Here is a 23007-nt window from a genome sequence, read left to right on the forward strand (position 1 = left end):
TCAGGTCAGAGAGATAAGATGATATTTATTTTTGTTTCGTGCCTTGAACCGGAAGTACAAGTGCCGTTCCATCTAATAGTGGTCCATAGAGTTTCTACTCGCATGGTTTTCATCACTCCAAATGTGTAAGTTTCACAATATAACTACGTTTGTAAAACAATTCATACTTACTAAACTGTCACATGTTTGATAATAGTATTTTCATGCATATTTGTATGTGCTGTCGTAATGTGTCTGTGTTAGTATTATTAAGTTAAAATGGCATTATTTTTGTGTTTTTCAATTTCAAAAATTCCTCAGTACATTCAACAAATATTACCGTGGAGTTATTTAGTCTGTTTAACTGATTGAAGAGCTAGCATCCGCAGATAGTGGATCCATGACGATGTTTGATCCGGGACGGTGTGGCGCAGTTGGGAGAGTGGCTGTGCCAGCAACCTGAGGGTTCCTGGTTCAATCCTCACCTTCTACCAAACTTGTCACGTCCGTTGTGTCCTTAAACAAGACACTTCACCCTTGCTCCTGATGGGTCGTGGTTAGGGCCTTGCATGGCAGCTCCCGCCATCAGCGTGTGAATGTGTGTGTGAATGGGTGAATGTGGAAATAGTGTCAAAGCGCTTTGAGTACCTTGAAGGTAGAAAAGCGCTATACAAGTATAACCCATTTACCATTTACCATTTCATCAGCCGTTTTACTGCCCTGTTACAGACACCGTTTGGAAATAATTAAGGTATGTAAATAAACATTTCCAAAATCTTTCTGTGTAAATATCTTATGTCGCAATGTTTATACCTGGCGCAGCAAATATATGGAAAAATATTTTTACTTCTAAAATATATTGGGTGCGGCTTATACCGATAGTCCAGAAAATACGATACCTTGCACGGATAATAGTGCATTAGTACACTGTACAGATAATAGTACATTGTACAGATAATAGTACATTATTATGAGTAATGGACTCTCCTTGAACTTTTACTTCCTTGTTTAGGCCAACTCAAACATACTTCTTTTGCTTTTTCTCACATCTGCACCTGAGAGCTTATTCTTCCATTACTGTCGTCATGCAAAGTTATTTTTACTTCATTTGATGGTTTGTTGCCATTACTACTCAGTTGTGTCTTCGTTGCTTCTCAGTATTGAATTCTGCCAGTTGGTAAGCTTTGCTTTTAAAAGTTTATATGGGATCACTTTTGAGCATTAGAACATATTTCGCTCTGCTCCTGGTGCCGTTAAAAGACAATAATTGCAACTAGAAAAGCACTCAGTGTGTGCAGACCTCCACCAGGCCTTATCTCCCAATTGCTCGGATTTTACTGACTTCACGTCTGGCTCACGTCCCGCCTCGTGGTGGTCAAGCTAGCTCTGTTCTCAATGGGTACTAGGCACCATTTAGTCTTTCTTGAAATAAAAATGCCCTATGCTTGTGTTGTTTTCGGCTGTCCTAATCATTCAAACCGCAAAAAGGGAAAACGTTTCTTCAGAGTCCATCAAGAGGTAATCAAAAATGGCGGAAGATCATTATTACTATTTCTTAATTAATTAATTAATGTATTTATTTTTTAATATATTTTATTAATATTATTTTTTATTTTTTCCCCTCCCTCAGGGGGGGAACTCGACAGGGCGGTTGCTGGGTGTTCCATCTCCATCGTTGGGGTCCCTACGGGTGGGGTGGGTGGTTCCCGTGGCCCCGTGCTGGGCGGTCCTGCGGCGGCCGACTTGGGTGGGGTGGCCGGGGGCGGGTTGCGCCGCGCTCTCCGAGGGTGTGGGGTGGGCTCGTGGAGGCCCGGTTGCTGGTGGGGCGGGGGCGGTCTTCCCGTCCGGTTGCGGGGAGTCTCTGGGCCCCCCGGGCGGGGCGTCCCGCCTTTCTACCCGTGTGGGGTGTGGTCTCTCGCTGGCCTGAGGTCTGGCTGTCCCCTGCTTCTCTCGTGCCTTGTCCTCTGCCGGGTGCGTCTGTCTGCGGCCTGCTGCTGGCTCTTATGGGCGGCACGGTGGGCCTAGCTCTCGGGTTCCTGTCGCTGGCCGGCCTGGCTGCGTGGGGCCGGTGGTCCCTGGTTCCCTGGGCGCCACACCTGCTGTTTGTGGGTTGGGCTCTCTGGGTGGCTGGGGCCGTAAACTGTACCATATTTTCTACTTTGGTTGCATGTGACGTCACATCCGATTGCAGACTCAAACACTTGGTGGGCAAACAAGCGTATTTGAGTGGACTAGTGTTGTCCCGATATCAATATTTTTGGTACCGGTACCGGCACTAAAATTATTTTGATACTTTTCGGTACTTTTCGATACTTTTATAAATAAAGGGTACCACAAAGAATTGCATTATCGGCTTTATTTGAACAAAAAATCTTAGGGTACATAAACATATGTTTCTTATTGCATGTTTGTCCTTAAATAAAATAGTGAACATATAAGACAACTTGTCTTTTATTAGTAAGTAAGCAAACAAAGGCTCCTAATTTAGTCTGCTGACATATGCAGTAACATATTGTGTCATTTTCCATTCTATTATTTTGTCAAAATTATTAGGGACAAGGGGTAGAAAATGAATTATTAATCTACTTGTTCATTTACTGTTAATATCTGTTCTATCTACACTTCTGTTAAAATGTAAAAATCACATATTCTTCTGTTGTTTGGATGCTTAACATTAGTTTTGGATGATACCACAAATTTGGGTATCAATCCGATACCAAGTAGTTACAGGATCATATATTGGTCACATTTAAAGTCCTCATGTGTCCAGGGACATATTGATTTTATAAACATAATATAATTTTTTAAAAAACAAAAGAAGATGTTGTGATGTCAAAAAATATCGACGTAATCATAGTAGTATCAACTACATACGCTACTGTGCTTGGTATCATTACAGTGGATGTTAGGTGTAGATCCACTAATGGCGTTTGTTTACATTTTGACACCGGTAAGCTACAGTGTGTAGTGAAGCATGTTTAGCTATTCCTCGTCCTGCAGGGATGATACTTGTAAGAAACTCACTTTATTTGTCGCCATGGAGGTGAGGATTAGTGATTTAGAAGTAGCTAAAACACTGTTGACAGCAGCTGGACTTAAGCCGCTAGCTAGCTAGTCATGTCTTAAAGCACCTCTTCCGGTGGGCGTTTCAGTGTTGTAACTTCACCTTTATCGTTAGTTTTCAAGCCAAAATGCGTCTGCTCTCTTTTTTCTGTCTACACACTGTGTCTGCTTGTAAGTACTCTGTGATTGTGCACTACCGAACATGCTCGTCTGCTCGTAAACCAGCAATGGGGCGGTATAGCTCGGTTGGTAGAGTGGACGTGCCAGCAACTTCAGGGTTGCAGGTTCGATCCCCGCTCCCGCCATCCTAGTCACTGCCGTTGTGTCCTTGGGCAAGACACTTTACCCACTTGCTCCCAGTGCCACCCACACTGGTTTAAATGTAACTTAGATATTGGGTTTCACAATGTAAAGCGCTTTGAGTCACTTGAGAAAAGCGCTATATAAATGTAATTCACTTCAATGACACGACGTGACGACGACGGGGGCGTGTGGGGGTCGGGTACCGGTACTTTTTAGAGGCGGTATAGAACCGAATATAATTCATTTGTATCGTGGTACTATACTAATACCGGTGTACCGTACAACCCTGGTGTGGACTGCTTCTAAATAGTGTTGTCATTTTCCATGTCAACAAAGTAAAGATTACTCAAAATTATGTTTATCCCCTCAACTCCCCCCAAAATGGATTAACTCGCTGGAATAAAAAAGACAATATAACATACATCCATAAACGTGGACGCATGTGAAAAAGTGCAATATATTTATCTGTACAGCAATCTACTTATTTATTTATATATATTTATATATATGTATTTATTTTATATATATATATTTATATATATTTATTTATTTATATATGCACCTTATTGCTTTTTTATTCTGCACTACCATGAGCTTATGTAACAAAATGTTGTTCTTATCTGTGCTGTAAAGTTCAAATTTGAATGACAATAAAAAGGAAGTCTAAGTCTAAGTCTAATATACATGCTACTGTTTGGCATTAGTAATTTTACATGGCGATTTCAATACCTCCAAATGTGTTAAAGAAAACTATAACTAAGATGCACGTTAAAAATAAACAGCTGGTGTGTAATAAGTACACACCAAACTGAAATAATTTTACATACTACTATTTTTTTCCTGTTTTTGTGTTCTGGACATTTCAACTTCGTTTTGTCTTTTGAAATACACATGTTTAGAGCACCACTTCACTGTTGCTTCTACCTTGTTTCCTGCAATTGGGTCCACCTCATCTTGCCGCTGTCATGATTTGTGCTTCATGTTATGCTTTGTAATGCATTTTGTTGCTGTTCTCCTTGGTTTTGATTCTATTTCTGTTGCAGCGCTCATTCCTTTGTTTATGTTCCCGTTGCTAGGAGCGTTTGCGCTCACACCGGTTTCTGTTTTGTTGATGAGTGTCTTCACCTGCTGTCATTACGATGACAGATTGACCACTCTCTTTTAATTGAGAAACTTAAATGTTATGGTTTTAATACTTCAAGTTTAATGTGGATACAGAGTTATTTGTCCTCAAGATCACAACAGGTGTATCTTAATGGCAGCTTGTCTAATAGCAGAAGTTTGGATTGTGGTGTTCCACAGGGAAGTTGCCTAGGACCTTTACTTTTTTCTATATTCACCAATGATTTACCTTGGGCTACCGGGCGTGCAAGATTGGTTCTTTATGCTGATGATGCAACCTTATATCATGCTGCACCATCATGCAGTGTACTTAATGTAGTATTGAGTGAGGAACTAAAAGCTGTGCATGACTGGACAGTATGTAACAGACTTGTCCTTAACACCTCAAAAACAAAAAGTATTATATTGGGGACTAGGCAAGGGTTATCTTGTGACCCAAAGTTGGATTTGAGGCTAGGTATTTCAACAGTTCAACAGGTCAGAAGTGCCAAGCTCCTTGGAGTGATGCTGGACTGCACTCTATCCTGGTCAAATCATATCAGTGATATAGTTACAAAGATGGGAAGGGCTGTTGGTATTTCCAGGAAATGTGCTGGTTTTGCTGATCCACCTCTTCTTTGTCAAATTGTTAAGAGTTTAGTCTTGTGTCATATTGACTATTGTTCTACAGTCTGGGCGTCTGCTGCAAGTGGTGAGATCAGTAAGCTCCAGATTGTCCAGAATAGGGCAGCAAGGCTGGTTCTTGGTTGTTCACTAAGAACCAATGTGAACCAAATGCATGCTTCTCTTTCCTGGCTAACAGTGCAGAACAGGTTGTTGGCTAATACTCTTATATTGTTCAAATCAGTAACCGGTAGTAAAACTCCTGCTTTTCTCATGGCCCAAATAGTTCACAGTAGCACTATACATAATCACAATACCAGGGCATCCAGTGAGGGGCATTTTGTACTCCCTCGTCCCAGGAAGAATGCTTTGCGGAAATCTTTTATTTATAGATCTTTATCGCTCTGGAATAACCTGCCTCGAATTCTCACCAGCATTGAAAGTAAACAGGTTTTTAAAAAGAGAGTAATATTTTATCTGAGTTTTTAAATTAGTTTGCTCATTGATGATTTGTTTGTTATATTTATATGGTAATTATTATTCTGTGACTGTAAATTGTTTGCTTGTTTTTTTATTGATGCTTTTATATTTTTTTCTGTATTGTGTAGTTATAATTATATGCTTTTACTTGTAATTGTATTGAATTGTGGACCCCAGGAAGACTAGTGGGTTGTTGAGGCAACCAGCTAATGGGGATCCTTAATAAAAATCAAAATCAAATTACAAATCTTGCACCCCGTATACCTGTCTCAACCAGCCAGTCCTTGCGGGATTCTTGTTCTGTTTGTTCGGCAATATGCTGCTGCCTGAGTAAATGCCATGTTTGCCTTGTGCTCTGCGTGCGCTCTTCCTGCGGCATGCCACTCTTGGGGTTTTGCCTTATATTGGATTAAATAATAATTTTACCTGTGAGCTGCCTGTTACGCATCCTTGGAAATTCAAACGCCACACCACACTGTTGTACGGTATACCGGTATTAGTATAGTACCGCGATACTAATGAATCATACACGGTACTATACCGCCTCTGATTTATATCAGGAAATATGTCCCTGGACACATGAGGACTTTTAATATGACCAATGTATGATCCTGTAACGACTTGGTGATACCCAAATTTGTGGTCCAAAACTAATGTAAAGAAAAAGCTGGCAGTTTAGTCGCCAGAATTTTTGTGTTCATTTAACATTGGTTTTGACAACATTATATTGTTAGTGGAAAAACAGTACACGTTTTTTTTTTTATCCCGGCAACTTAGCTGCCAGTTTTTCTACCGTAAAAACAAATCTACCGTCTTTCCATTTACAGTAGTACACTGTTAAAAACAACAACTATAGATTTTACAGTCAAAAACTGGCAGCTCAATCAACATAATTTTAACGCAAATTTTTTTTTAGCTTTTTTCAATTTACAGTAATAAGCTGTAAAGAACAACGTAAAATTAATTGTCATTTTTATTAATTTGATGGGTAGTTTGCTGTAAAGTTAAGTATTTTTTAATTTTTTTTTAGACAAAAACATGTTTGAAAAGTATGATAATATACTGTAATATTTGTTGCAATATTGGATACTTAAAAGTGTAAAAGGTATGCAATTTCAAGCAGTACATATTAGGGGTGTAACGGTACACAAACATTTCGGTTTGGCAAGTACCTCGGTTTAGAGGTCACGGTTCGGTTCATTTTCGGTACAGTAAGAAAACAACAAAATATACATTTTTTGGTAAGTTATTTACCAAATTTGTAAACAATGGCATAACATACAAACAGGGTCCATTGCCAGGGTTAATGTGGTCAACATATATAAAATAAAAACTAAATAAGATAAGGCTCAGAATGGTTTCTTAACAAAGCCTTTCTACATATAAAGTGCTTTTTTTGATTGAGACTTTTATTAGTAGATTGCACAGTACAGTACATATTCCGTACAATTGACCACTAAATGGTAACACCCCAATACATTTTTCAACTTGTTTAAGTCGGGGTCCACGTTAATCCACATTAAACTGCCTCAAATTGTGCCTCAGATTAAATAAAATGACAAAAATGTTCTTCTACATATAAAAAGTGCAATATTAAATAGTTTCAAGTCAACTCAGCCTCAGATTAACTTTTCTTTCCCCCCCCAGCCTGGCTAACTTGGCAGTAAGAGGATATATGGGATCATTGTTCTTCCACCATAGAAGTGGGTCAAAATCTAGTTTTTAATGCAATATGGATTTATATCTGCTGCTATAAAAACATGGCTTTAGCCCTGCCTGACTCGCCGAGGAGATGCTGCTTCATTGCGGTGGTGACGCTTCAAATGAGTTAGCATGTGTTATGAGAGTAGTGTATGTGTGTGTGTGGCCCTTTAATATGTGACGGCATGTGAGGTGAGTGTGTGGGCGAGCGAGGTGAGGGAGCGGTAGCATGAGCGCGGGCGCTAGTGTTTTGTTGGATTGGCTGTGTGCAAGACCTCAATAAAGCCACGATTTGCAACTAATCGCCGGACTCGTCATTTACCCTGGAGTCCGGAGCTGTGGAGCCCCACTGCCGGGTAGAGTGAAGGGTGTTTCCCCCGAGAATACATCGGCCCTGGAGGAGTGTCTCCCCTGCGCTCCTCGACTACAATCTGGTAGCCGGAAGCAGGAAAGGTGCAACACATGTTTGACGTGTTGTCAGAAGCAGCTGCTGAACAATGTCGGCAAACCTCCGTCCTCCATTGTTGTATCGCGCAGCCAAAGTGTTCCCAAACGGGAGATCTTCCAGCTCTGGCTTTTACATGTTGTCCTAGCTGCTAGCATGTGTACTCGTTCGGTACACCTCCGAACCGAACCGAAACCCCCGTACCGAAACGGTTCAATACAAATACACGTACCGTTACACCCCTAGTACATATATTTTTTCTGTCAAAATGAAAAAAATCAATTACATTTAATGAGAAAATATTAAGTACCGTATTTTTCGGAGTATAAGTCGCTCCGGAGTATAAGTCGCACCGGCCGAAAATGCATAATAAAGAAGGAAAAAAACATATATAAGTCGCACTGGAGTATAAGTCGCATTTTTGGGGGAAATTGATTTGATAAAACCCAACACCAAGAATAGACATTTGAAAGGCAATTTAAAATAAATAAAGAATAGTGAACAACAGGCTGAGAATGAGTGTACGTTATATGACGCATAAATAACCAACTGAGAACATGCCTGGTATGTTAACATAACATATTATGGTAAGAGTCATTCAAATAACTATAACATATAGAACATGCTATACGTTTACCAAACAATGTCACTCCTAATCGCTAAATCCGATTAAATCTTATACGTCTAGTCTCTTACGTGAATGAGCTAAATAATATTATTTGATATTTTACGGTAATGTGTTAATAATTTCACACATAAGTCGCTCCTGAGTATAAGTCGCACCCCCGGCCAAACAAGGAAAAAAACTGCGACTTATAGTCCGAAAAATACGGTACTTTATTGACACACATCATTTCCAGGTGTTTGCGGGCCAGATGAAATGATGTCGCGGGCCAGATCTGGCACCCGGGCCTTGAGTTTGACACCTGTGATCTAGGGCGTATTCCACCTTTTGCCTGTAGTCAGCTGGGATAGGCTCCAGCTCAGTGCAGCACCAGAACAGGATAAGCAGGAGAAAATAAATGAATGGAAGGACTTTTTGTTCTGGAAAGACTCAGCTGCTTATGTCGAGTTGACAGCCAGGTGGAGGAAGAAAAGACACAAAGTGGATCTTGAGTGTTTACATTTGTTGTACTTCCTGGTGAGTTTATTGCCCATAGGAATGTTGTATAAAAAAACTGGCCATGGTTTTCTTTTGAATTGACCTGTGTACAAGTAAAATTATTTCTTTAACTAATAACGTTACTGTTTTCTGTTTTTGTCGTTGTTTTACTGTAGTAAGTGTATGTAGAAATGGGCCCACTAAGTGGCTGCTGGTTGCATCAGCTCTGTGGTATTTTAATGTATTTTAATTGGTCTTTTGTGTTCTTTGATGTTTCCCTCTTGTTTTAATGTGTTGTTACCTTATTTTTGTGGACTTTTTTGTATCTGCATTGCAACTACATCATTTCCCCATTGTGGGATAAATAATGCCTATCATGTCCTATAATAAATGTTTCTTTTTCTGCAGGCCGCAAGTTCGTCATTGCCAATGCAAGAGTGGAGAACTGCGCCATTATCTTCTGCAACGATGGCTTCTGTCACATGTGCGGTTACTCGCGAGCTGAGATCATGCAGAAGCCGTGCACGTGCAACTTCCTGTACGGACCCGACACCAAACGTCTGGCCATCGCTCAGATGGCTCAGGCCCTGCTGGGGTCAGAGGAGAGGAAAGTGGAGATCGACCTTTACCGCAAAGATGGTAGGAAAACACTTTTTACACACTCTTGAATAAGGTTTGTGTGAGAGCCTGGATGTTGCTTCTGTTGCTGGTTGGTAGGATATTTACCTGTATTCTGTCAGGTGTCTTCGATGAGCCTTAAAGTTCAGTTGAATCATTGGTAATGAAGTAACTTGATTTTGGAATTTTAATATTCACTTATTTTTGTGTAACTGCTGAGAAAGTCAAACAATCAAACATGTTATTGGTCCTCCAATTTAATTTTTATTCCGAAATAGCAGTGTGTTGACATGTTTTTCCGCCCTTTGTGAATTTCACAAAAGTGTGCACTTTTTAATAATAGACTTAGACTTAGACAAACTTTATTGATCCACAAGGGAAATTGTTCTACACAGTAGCTAGTCAATAAGTAGAACCAGGCTGCAAAATGTATTTAATTTTTATCACAATTACAATTTTGGCTACCACGATTAAATAAAGTAATATTAACAATAACAAAGTAGGTTTGTTGCATATGAAATCAAACACATTCACGGCCTGCAGTGGCAGGAAAGTGACAGCGGCTTGTCTTGAAGCTCCGTAAAGTGACTATCAACCACGCCAGAGGTCACTGTGTATGCGCACAGAGCTCCATAACCACACCACTCCCACTCAATAACACAGTGAGTCTGTGTTATTAAACTTTTACCGGGCTGCTGTAGTCGGCCGTTTCACTGCCCCAACTTCTGTGGACTCTAACTAGGCGTGCGTCAAAGACAGCACTGTTGTTGTTAAACAGCGAGAGGGGTGTGGACGCCAGCATACCGCTCTGTTGTGCTCGTCCCCTCTGAGTCGCGCTAGCAAGACTGACCCCTAGCCATCGTGCTGAATAAAGTCTGAAGACACTTTTCCAGCGAGTGCCAACACAGGCGAGACCTGCTCCCTATTAGAATTCATGAAGCCCCTGCATCTGCATCTGCGCATGTGTATCAATATAAGGAATGCGGTAACATCATTTTTGGGGCATTTTATATACGTGTTTCACACTACAAACACAAAGTGTATGATAAGGTCATGCATGGGTGACACGTAGGCCACCTGCGGAAAGTGACTTTATTTTATTGCTCTGAAAAAAATGATCAAAAATGGATAAATAGCGCTAAAGGCATAATTTAATCAGAAAAATAGGGCATGTTAATATTAATTAATTAATACCTGAGATTTATATAGCGCTTTTCTAAGTACCCAAAGTCGCTTTACATGTTTTTCTGAACCCATCAATCATTCACACCTGGTGGTGGTAAGCTACTTTCGTAGCCACAGCTGCCCTGGGGTAGACTGACGGAAGCGTGGCTGCAATTTGCGCCTACGGCCCCTCCGACCACCACCTATCATTCATCATTCATTTCACCGGTGTGAGCGGCACCGGGGGCAAAGGGTGAAGTGTCCTGCCCAAGGACACAACGGCAGCGATTTTTAGGTGGTAAGAGACGGGGAGCGAACCGGCAACCCTCAGGTTTCTGGCACGGTTGCTCTACCCACTACGCCACGCCGCACCAATATTACTAACCAATATACTAATATTAATAACATGAACATAATATTGAATGGTGTCACTTTAGAAGTAGTAGATAATTGTATATACCTAGGCTCAACAATCAGCAATAAACTCTCGCTTGATGTTGAACTTGACAGGAGGCTTGGAAAGGCAAATACCATCATGGCTAAACTAGCAAAACGAGTATGGGAAAATAACGCTCTTACTCAACATACAAAGATCCGAGTTTATCAGGCCTGCGTTCTCAGCACTTTACTCTACGGAAGCGAGACCTGGACTACTTACATGAGACAAGAGCGTCGACTTAACGCTTTTCACATGCGGTGCATCAAACGTATCCTTGGTATTAGTTGGCAGGACTATATTCCACACAGTGTCATTCTTCAGCGGGCTAATATCCATAGCATGAACTCTCTGCTTAGCCGGCGCCGTCTTCGATGGCTGGGACATGTTCGGCGGATAGAGGACGGACGGCTTCCCAAGGACATTATGTATGGACAACTGGCTGCTGGTTCCAGACGTGTTGGTCGTCCCTCCCTCCGGTTCAAGGACGCATGCAAGAGAGATCTGAAGGCGTGTAATATTCCTCTAGACAGCTGGGAGATACAGGCGGAGAACCGAAATGTCTGGCGTCAAGCGGTTGGACGGGGTATTGCAGAGGCTGATTTGAGGAGAGGCCAGCTCGCAGAGGAGAAGAGAGACAGGAGGAAACGTACTGCAAATACCATCGCACAGCAGGAGCGGGACGAAGTCTCTACACATGTTTGCACTAAGTGCAACAGGGACTGTCACTCAAGAATTGGCTTGTACAGCCATGCTAGGCGTTGTCAACAAACATGAATGTACCGTATCAACAAAACATCAAGTTAAAATGGGAAAATTATAATTAAATAAGTGCATTGTACAATTACAACACTCATTATAACTGAAAATATATTACTAATAATTGACTAAAATAGGATGACAAAACTATTTGAATAAAAACAATAAACTTAATAATTAAAGTACCATTACAAATATATATATATATATATATATATATATATATATATATATATATATATATATATATATATATATATATATATATATATATATATATATATATATATATATACATATATATACATATATATATATATATGTATGTATATATATGTATGTAAATATATATATATATAAATAAATAAATGCAATATTAAATCGAAATAAATGTCTGACCCAAGAGCGTAAATTAGCATGGTCATCTGTGACTAAGCTGCCAAAGAATATTAATAATGAACAAAAACTAAAAGATCTGTCTTGTATGTATAATGGTTAGTGCGCTGTTTCATTAGACTATCCATCCATCCAGACATCGTCTCCCCAACGTGTCATGGGTCTTACTGTGGCCTCCTACCAGACGGACGTGCCCTTAACACCTCCCCAGGGAGGAGTCTGGGGGGCATTCTGCCCGAACCACCTCATCTGGCTCCTCTCGATGTGGAGGAGCCGGCTTCACTTCGAGCTTCTCAGCCTATCTCTAAGGGAGAGCCCCGCCACCCAACGGAGGAAACTCATTTCGGCCGCTTGTACCCGTCATCTTGTCCTTTCGGTCCTAACCCAAAGCTCATGACCACAGTTGAGATTGGGAACATAGATCGACCAGTAAATTGAGAGCTTTGCTTTCCTGCTCAGCTCCTTCTTCACCACGACGGATCGATACAGGGTCCGGATCACTGAATACGCCGCACCGATCCGCCTGTCGATCTCAAAATCCACTCTTCCCTCACTCATCAACAAGACTCTGAGGTGCTTGAACTCTTCTACTTGGGGCAAGATCCTCCCCAAACCGGGGATGGCACCCCACCATTTTCCGGTCGAGAATTATGGACTCGGACTTGGAGGTGCTGATTCTCTTCCCAGTTGCTTCACTGCTGCGAACTGATCCAGACTATTATTAGACTTACAATGTAAATCGCATGTCGCGTTCACACGCCCCGCCCCACCTTCAGGACCCCACCACCGCAAGTAGTTTGCCGACCTGTGGGAATTACTGGTGTTTTTACCTAACATAATGGATCATTGTGAATAATAATCTTGAATTAAATACTTATTAAATAATCAGGGTTATTATTTTTGCAGCCCTAAGTTAGATAACATTGAATCAGGACTTGATTTGGTCGCCTTGGACGGGTTGTCGTCTAACAGTAAACGGGTTCCACTGAATTTAACATGTTTTTCTGTGTGAAGGTCTGAGGCAATGGACTGAAAAGTAACAAAATGTGTCAGTGTTAAATTTTTCTGAAGATCAAATCAGTTTGTTTATCTGCTTTCTCATGCTCATATACATTTGACTTGGGGTGTCTCGATACAACTTTTTCACTACGATACCGATATTGGAGCCTTAAATATTGGCCAATACGATATTGACCTGATGCAATATCAGATATTAGTCAAACAGAAAACATTGGTAGGAATGAAAAACACCAATTTATTTATTATTAAACGTCTGGAATAAACGTATGCTGGCTTTAAGTTGAAGTGGAGTGGTAATTGTTTATTTGGTGACACCTAAGTGTCAATAATTCATAAATAAAGTTAAACTTGTAACACAGTAAGTTAACTGATGCGCACACGATTGTTAGTGGATACTTTCTAATACACTTCTGCTTTGGAGACTTTGTATGTGTAAGTAATATGAAAGGTATACAACTATAATTGTTTGATACTTCTTTACAATGTATTGACAAATGTGCTGCAATATTGATCAATGAAGGACACTTATGTATGTCCAGCTTGTGTGCTACACTTGTGTATGACCAGATTGTGTGCTAAGCTATTGTTTAGCTGGTAGGTCCTAATAGCCTATCGCCTAGCATGTTTACCCTTTGCAAATACCATCCATCCATATTCTACCGCTTGTCCGTCTCGGAGTTGTGGGGGGGCTGGAGCCTATCCCAGCTGCACATGGGCGGAAAGCAGGGTGCGCCCTGGACAAGACGCCACCTCATCGCAGGGCAAATACAGGTAAACTGACAAGCTCTCACACTCCATCCATCCATCCATCCATTTTCTACCGCTTATTCCCTTCGGGGTCCCGGGGGGCGCCGGAGCCTATCTCAGCTACAATCGGGCAGAAGGCGGGGTACACCCTGGACAAGTCGCCACCTTGGTGTTGCCAATCAGCTAATCCCCAGGTGCATGTCTTTGGAGGTTTGAGGAATTGACTATAAAATACAAGATAAGACCAACCCTGTGTGTTTACCGGAGGACATTTAGATGTTAACTGGCTGTCCAAGTAAACACGCTGCAGGACTTCTTGTGTCAGAAAGTTTACATGCTAGCCCATATCATCCTATACTTGTTTTTATGATAATATTGGACTGATATCTATATATATCGGATCGGGACACCCCTACAATAGTTGGACTGAGACTGCATTTCTGTTTGTTTAGCCTGGTTTTCTAATATTCTTCTCATGCGTTTATTTACTAACCAAGTTATTGGTATCAGTATGAAAAGAACCTATGATGATACAGATTTCTTTCTAACCAATGTGTTTCTGTCTCAGTACTTGTTTATACTGCCTGCATGTTCATTTAATATGCGAGCTTTTGCGCATTAGCAACTAGACGACTCGTTTTTGATGTGCTAATTTTACATCTTTCATTGGATTAAATCAGTCTTTTCTTCAAATACTGGAGAGAGATATAGAGTGTTTATCAAATAACTGTAAATAACTTTTTTTGACATGACCTGGATTGGTCTTTCTATAAAATGTACTTGAAGAAGGCAGAGGGTGACAAACGTGCACATGGTGTTGCCAATGGTGACGGTGTAATTATGTTTGCACTCATGCCTGCTGGACCAGGACCAGATAACAGGATGCTGGTATTGGTATCAATAGGCAGCTTCCATGGCGATAAACAGCTGCCATTGTAATCATGTTGTCCCTCAGATAGTCAAAGCATCTGCTGGACATGTTGCACCTGTGAACATGCACACACACTAGCAGCATAAGGAGAGCACAGACAGATGGAGGGAAATGAGAGGGAAGATGAAAGCAAATAAATGGAGGCGATACAAGGGGGAGAGAAGACGGAGGAGACAGGAAGACAACAAAGTGAGGAAATAGCCGAGAAACAGCAACAAGTCTGAAAGTGTCTTTCTCACGTCATCTGAGTGCAGCGATAGTGGTCAGAAGAACAAGGAGGGGACATGACACCAGCTGGCTCTTCTCCTCTGCACTTTTTATCTTCTACTCTTTGTGCTGCAGTGGATGCTCTGTAATTAAAAATATCCTCTGAAAACGGCCATCCTGTGTTCTCAATGAGAAGTTCCAAACTAGATCTTCTTAACTTTACAAAATACCAAAATGTGCATCCCTAACTTTCTATGGGAGTATTGTTTCTCAGACAGTGCACCTCAATGTGCTCTACAAAGCCATCACTGCAACCATATATCTTCAACTATCAGCACTTTGCTTTGAATAGGACTTGTATAGTTTAATAATAATAGATTTTATTAGTAAAAAGCACTTTACATTGAGTAAACAACCTCAGAGTGCTACAGTGTAGTAAAAAAATAAAAATAAAAAAATAATAAAAACATAAATAAAAATAAAAACTAGAACAGCCAAATAGCTAGAACTAGTACGCATGTATCTAAAAAGAGGCTTTTTTTAAAAAGAAGGGTTTTTAAGCCTTTTTTAAAATCATCCACAGTCTGTGGTACCCTCAGGTGGTCAGGGAGAGCATTCCACAGACTGGGAGCGGCGGAGCAGAAAGCCCGGTCTCCCATTGTTCGTAGCTTTGTCCTCTGAGGTTGGAGGAGGTTAGCCTGTCCGGAGCGGAGGTGTCGAGTGGAGGATTCGGGGGTGAGTAGTTCTTTGAGGTGGAGGGGGGCATTTCCATGGAGGCACTGGTGGGTTAGTAGGGAGAACATTTTTTATTTTTAGAACATTGAACTACAGTTACAGTATGGTTCATAAACAAGTTTGCAGTTTCTCATTAAAATATGTCTGAAAAAGAGTAGGACGAAGCAGAGCTTATTTACCGGTAAGTGTACCCCTTTTCCGTTTTAAAGCAATTTCTAACACATTTGTTTGTTCACTTCCAGTACTCAATTTGTAACACAAACAAAATAACGGTGATGGGTCAAATGCAGAGAATAATTTCACCACACCTAGTGTGTGTGTGACAATCATTGGTACTTAACTTTTTAAATACCTAAATGATAAAGTTCTCATAAATAGATAGTTCAAGGGATCATATTATTTTTCTACATTTAAAACACTTCTTAGAGGTCTATACAACACGTAAATGTGGTGTTTTGCTAAACAGACCATCTTCAAGTCGCTTTCTGACTGCCTCTTCGGAATGCGCCTTTTTGATCTAAGCTTTGATGTTTTGATGTTTATTAGTATTGCATGTCTTTGGAGGTGGGAGGAAGCCGGAATACCCGGAGGAAACCCACGCAGTCACGGGGAGAACATGCAAACTCCACACAGAAAGATCCCGAGCCCGGGATTGAACTCAGAACTACTCAGGACCTTCGTATTGTGAGGCACATGCACCTGGGGATAGGTTGATTGGCAACACTAAATTAGCCCTAGTGTGTGAATGTGAATGTTGTCTGTCTATCTGTGTTGGGCCTGTGATGAGGGGGCGACTTGTCCAGAATGTACCCTGCCTTCCGCCCGAATGCAGCTGAGATAGGCTCCAGCACCCCCAGCGACCCCAAAAGGGACAAGCGGTAGAAAATGGATGGATGGATAGTATTGTTCTGTCTTATAGTTTGTAAACAATTTGAGTTTGAACAGTTTGTTAAATTGCATCATATTGGTACATTGTTAAATTATTCCATACCATAATTTAATTCCACATACTGAAATGCTAAATGTTTTAAGTGTTGTATGTGCATACACATGTTTTAAGTTCCATTTTTCCCTAAGGTTATATTTCTCCTCTTTTATTGAGAAGAATTGTTGTACAGTAATTTCTTAAGTAGCAGCTTATAGTGTGCTTTGTGCATAATTTTAGCTGTACACAAATGTACCAAATCATTGGATTTCATTATTTTTGTTTCGGTAAATAATGGGTTTGAATGTTCTCTATAGCAAACTGACCTTTTTTGTAACATGGTTAATGAAGGAAGTGTACTTTTAACACACCCATCAAGATGTTTTAAGGATGAGGGTAGACTGCCTCAATCCCTTGATTGATTCCAAGGGTGTTCATTTTCCCTGAAAATGTAACAGTCACTAAAGTATTCTTAAGTTTTAGACACGGAGGATGTTGTCATTCCCTGGTAGGTACATACGCTCAGATGGCGACTTAGTCATTACATTTTCTGAAGGGAAAATGTCCTTGGGACTCAACGGCACAAGTATTTTCAGCTGCCTCCACAGGTTATCTGCGGTGACTTATTATGTGAAGGAATGACCACAGTCACCTAATTGGTCAAGTCCTCGGGAGGCCCCACAGCTGTTCCATGTGACGTTGCATGTATTAGGAGCTTATCCACATGCCTGCGCCATGTCACTTCCCCTGTTTGGTCGGCTTGCCATTTTCTGCGTTGTACATGTTTCTCCTGTTGGCTCCGCACAATATTTCGTAGGCTGGATGGCCTTAATAGGTCAAAGGTTGTGCACAGTTCCCATTGGAATATAAGTCTTGCAGAAGATGTAGGTCATCAAGAAATGATGCAGTCTTTGATGTAGAATCCCTTGTCTTTTGGGTGCTTTCAAACCTCGCTTGAGGGTCTGCAAAAATCTTTCGGCAAGACCATTTTTGGCCGGGTGATAAGGGGTTGATGTGAAACGTTGCACTCCATTAGCATGCAGGAAATAAACCATCTCCTGAAACACAAACTGGGGTCCATTACTTGACACCAGTTTTACAGTAGATCCAAACCAAGCAAACATCTCTACCGGCTTTTCAATGGTCTTCCCTGCTGTGGTCAATCTCATTATCGCTACCTCAGGCCATTTTCTGTTTTGCGTCAATGACCACGAAGTGCATCCTGTCTTCCATTGGGCCTGCAAAGTCAATGTGGACACGCTGCAATGGCTCTTGTGGAATTTCCCATGGGTGGAGAGGAGCTAATGGTGGATTATTTCTGGTTTGGTGGCATGAAGCGCATGACAAGGCTACTTGTTCAATTAGCTTATCCAATCCTGGCCAACAAAAATACCTCCTTGTTATCTCTTTTATTCTTACGATTCCACTTTGTCCTGCGTGCAGTTGTTTTAGCATTTTTGTTCAAAGTGAGCCTGACACGCTTACCCGCATTCCCCACAGCAAACATCCTGACTGGACAGAGAGCTCCCACCAACGTCTCGTGTACGGTTTCAGCTTTTCAGTGTCGCAAACAGTTTCACCTTTTACAACGATGACGGTTGAGAGGTCTGGGTCAGTACGAGTGTCAGGTTCAAACACTGATGACATCTATTAAACAAGACAAGAAGCAAAGAATTAAACAGAGACATAATTCAATTTGGCTCAATTTGAGGAGAGACGCATGGAAGGGTACGGTGTCTTAGCACGCTCTGGCGAAAGATTGTACGCCTCCTCCTTTATTTGGACTTTCCCTGACCACATGGCAACAGCTTCTTCCAAAGGGACGTGGGAAGTAAACAGCGTTGCCTTTGGTTACGGAACAGTTCAAAAGAAAAAGTCGTAAACACTTCACAGAAAAGGTCGTACAACAGTTCAAAGAAAGGTTCGTAAAAGACTTCAAAAAAGAGGTTTGTAAAAGAGTTCAAAAAAGCGGTGTCTGGAACTTGGGTAGATCCTGCCTTCTCTCCGCTTTGTAGTCCTTGGGTTAAAACAATACATTTCTGTTCATTACAATACATGAAAGAAAACAGAACACCTTCATGTTGCTTTCCTCATACACAGTGGAGTTTTACAAGCCTTCTTCTTGGTAGGTTCAAAGACATGTTTTTGCTTCTCGCTGGGAACTCATTGAAACACAAAGTTTTTTTGATAACTTAGATAAAATTATTCTAACGAGTCTCTTTTTTTATTTTCACTTCTGAAACAGGCACTTTTTCTACCTCCCTAGAGTAAAAAATATCTGAGTTTGAATCACTCTTTGTGACAGGTAGGGGCAGCCTCAACAGGCCATCGGCATTGCAGTGAAAGTCGGATTTACGATACGTGATGTCGTAAGAGTAAGCGGACAGCAACAGAGCCCATCGCTGCAGCCTTGATGCAGCCAGTGAGGATATTCCTGTATGTGGGCCCAGGATAGTAGGGAGATGTCAATGGTCAGTTAGTAGAATAAACTTCCTCCAATAAAGATATTGGTGAAATTTCCACACCGCCAAAAATAATGCTCAAAGCCTCTCTTTCTAACTGTGCATAGTTGACCTTTGCTTTGTTCAAAGTACGGGAAGCAAACGCAGTAGGTACTGCTCCCACCCTATAAGGCAGGCCTGGGCAATTATTTTGACTCAGGGGCCAAATTTAGAGAAAAAAATGTGTCTGGGGGCCGGTATATCTGATTTTTAGGAACACTAATACAAAACTTCACAATAGCTGAGATAGGCTCCAGCACCCCCCGCAATCCTAAAAGGGACAAGCGGTAGAAAATGGATGGCTGGATAAATGTTAAAAACGTTATGACAGACCACCTTAAAAACAGAATGAAAATGTATATATTTTTTACTAAATAAGACACCCAGAATGTACATGAAAATAAAGAATGTGGGATTCATAATATTAACTATGAACGATAAAACACTGAATATTGACAACATATGAACGTCACACCCCCTCTCGATCAACATATTTTAACAATCAAGCGAAACCTAACAAAAATGCAACAAACACAGAAAAATATGAACGCGAAGGGTAACAAAAAAAAACACCTACGATCTGATATATCTGATATATTACTAAGCTTTAGAACTTTGTTGTAAAAATCTCCTTCCGCGTTTGTCCCTGACTCCCGTATTTCAGGCTGGCCACTCTGGAAACACTCTGTGGAAACGCTCCCCACCCACAATGCTTGGTGCCTAGTCTGAGCTGCTGTGATTTAGATTACCATAGTAACTACAGTGTTTCCCATAAACTGCCAAGATACCTGTGGCGGTGGGGGCGTGGCTATGGGCGTGGTCACAATGACATCATCGAGTAATTTGCATAATTTACTACAATGATATGATTTTCTCTAAAGAGTGGCAGCTCCTCTCTGAGCTGCCACCTTACCGTGGTAGAGGAGTTTGCCTGTCCCAATGATCCTAGGAGCTATGTTGTCCGGGGGCTTTATGCCCCCTGGTAGGGTCTCACAAGACAAACTGGTCCTAGGTGAGGGATCAGACAAAGAGCAGCTCGAAGACCTCAATGAAAAAATAAAAACTATGGACCCAGATTTCCCTCGCCCGGACGCGGGTCACCGGGGCCCCCCTCTGGAGCCAGGCCCGTAGGTGGGGAACGATGGCGAGCGCCTGGTGGCCGGGCCTGTCCCCATGGGGCCCGGCCGGGAACAGCCCGAAGAGGCAACGTGGGTTCCCCCTCCAATGGGCTCATCACCCATAGCAGGGGTCATAGAGGTCGGGTGCGATGTGAGCTGGGCGGCAGCCGAAGACAGGGAACTTGGCGGTCCGATCCTCGGCTACAGAAGCTAGCTCTTGGGACGTGGAACGTCACCTCGCTGGGGGGTAAGGAGCCTGAGCTAGTCCGCGAGGTGGAGAAGTTCCGGCTAGACATAGTCAGACTCACTTCGACGCACAGCAAGGGCTCTGGAACCAGTTCTCTGGAGAGGGGCTGGACTCTCTTCCACTCTGGCGTTGCCGACAGTGAGAGGCGACGGGCTGGGGTGGAAATTCTTGTTTCCCCCCGGCTCAGAGCCTGCATGTTGGAGTTCAACCCGGTGGACGAGAGGGTAGCTTCCCTCCGCCTTCGGGTGGGGGAACGGGTCCTGACTGTGGTTTGCGCTTATGCGCCAAACCGCAGCTCAGAGTACCCACCCTTTTTGGATTCACTCGAGGGAGTACTTGAGAGTGCTCCCCAGGGTGATTCCCTCGTTCTACTGGGGAACTTCAACGCTCATGTTGGCAGCGACAGTGAAACCTGGAGAGGCGTGATTGGGAAGAAAGAAAAAACCTCCCTCCCCCATTTACACTCATTCACACTCATTCGCACAAAAGGGTTGTTTCTTTCTGTTATTAATATTTCTGGTTCCTACATTATATATCAATATAGATCAATACAGTCTGCAGAGATACAGTCCGTAAGCACACATGATTGTATTTTTTTATGACAAAAAAAACAAAACAATAATAATAATACCAGACACCCCCCACCCCCACCCCTGTCCGTGGGACACATTTTCAAGCGTTGACCAGTCCGCAGTTACAAAAAGGTTGGGGACCACTGGTCTAGGTAACAGTACACTCCTGCCAGGCCACTGATAATTAGGTCCATAGTTAACCGAAACAAAGCTGGTGCTGAAATGATGCCAAAAGGTAATCTGTCCCTTGTGTTCACAGGTTCCAAGACACCATTGTTTACCAAGATTTTAAAATCAGTTTCCACCTTTGGTCTGATAGGTACTGGTCGAGCCTTAAAAAACACAGGTTTAGTATCAGGCTTGAATCAAAGATTGGCGGTAATATTTTTCATGAAACCCAGTTCATCATAAAAAAACACTTTTATGCTTCTTCAGTAACATTTGCTGTTGTGTGTAGCTATCTGACATTTTTCTCACCTCTTGCCAGATCGGATGCAGCGCCTTCAGCCACCTTCGGCTCGTAATGGCAGCATAGTCTCCTTTGGTGATTTAGACTGGGAGTTTTACAGTTCTGTTGTTGCACTGCACCAGTACATCCGTCCTCCCTTTCATGTGCGCTGGGTGAATAGTGTATGCTCTAAAAATAGTGTCCGACGGACGTTAGGAAAGGTGTTTCAAGAACCTCTGGTAGATCGTATAAGACAGCAATGATCCCGTGTCTATTTGCATATTCATTGAATGTCCATACAAGTGCCCTGCGATGAGGTGGCGACTTGTCCAGGGTGTACCCCGCCTACCGCCCGACTGTAGCTGAGATAGGCTCCAGCGACCCCCCGTGATCCCAAAAAGGGACAAGCGGTAGAAAATGATGGATGATGTCCATGCAAGTGGACTTATTAAATAAATAGACCAACAATTAATGGACTTATGTGTCACTTCTGACAATTTCGACACATCAACAACTACCAACTGTTATATTATCTTCTCTCTAACTCTTATTAATGTACTTCCTAATTTCCTGTTAATAACTGCTCACTTTCTGCTGTAAGGCGCTACACTTCTTAAACTTTACTATGCACTTCTTCTGTTGTTTCAAGCTCGCTTAGCTGTTAGCTATAGCTTAGCTAGCATGCCTTGCTCTTGGTGTGTAACATTTAGCACCATCCTAATACTTGATAATGGTATTAATTATGCCAATAAATGCAGGTTATTTGCTATAATCAGGGTGAATATTATTGACTTAGGGCGGGGGTCAGCAACCCGCGGCTCTCGAGCCGCATGCGGCTCTTTAGCGTAGTCCTAGTGGCTTCCTGGAGCATTTTTAAAAAAGGATTAAAAATGGAAAAAGATGGGGAAAAATTGTTTTTGTTTGTTTTAGTATGGTTTTTGTTTGAGGACAAACATAACACAAACCTTCCCAATTGTTAGAAAGCCCACTGTTTAATGTGTTTAATATGAGTATTTGGTGAACATCGTTTTGTCCTACTAATTTTTGTGGTTCTTGAAATCACCATAGTGTGGACTGTGAAGCAACAGTTTGTTTACATGTAAAATCTTCCACTCCTTTGTCTCATTTTGTCCACCAAAAGTTTCATGCTGTGCGTGAATCCACAAAAGGTGCGCTTTGTTGATGTTATTGACTTTGTTGTAGTGCTAATCAGGCTATTTAGGCTAGCTCTATTTACATTTTGCATCATTATGCCTCATTTGTAGGTATATTTGAGCTAATTTTATTTCCTTTACTTGTATCCCCTTTGTATATAATTTAGTTTTGCATGTCTCATGACACATTATCTGCATGTAATATTGGCTGTATTTCAGATAGTTGTTTGT

At 41.7% G+C, this 23007-nt stretch overlaps 1 protein-coding gene across 2 annotated transcripts in view; it reads left to right on the forward strand.

Annotated features, from left to right (window-relative positions):
• Positions 1-23007, forward strand: part of kcnh2b (potassium voltage-gated channel, subfamily H (eag-related), member 2b) — a 692512-nt gene that overhangs the window by 78434 nt on the left and 591071 nt on the right. For both annotated transcript variants that reach the window (XM_062021529.1, XM_062021530.1), the window contains exon 2: positions 9207-9437. In XM_062021529.1, the coding sequence (XP_061877513.1) occupies positions 9207-9437 (231 nt within the window). The remainder of the gene's footprint in view (positions 1-9206; positions 9438-23007) is intronic.

This window comes from Entelurus aequoreus, linkage group LG15 (genome assembly GCF_033978785.1).
Source record: "Entelurus aequoreus isolate RoL-2023_Sb linkage group LG15, RoL_Eaeq_v1.1, whole genome shotgun sequence".
Classification (NCBI taxonomy): domain Eukaryota; kingdom Metazoa; phylum Chordata; class Actinopteri; order Syngnathiformes; family Syngnathidae; genus Entelurus; species Entelurus aequoreus.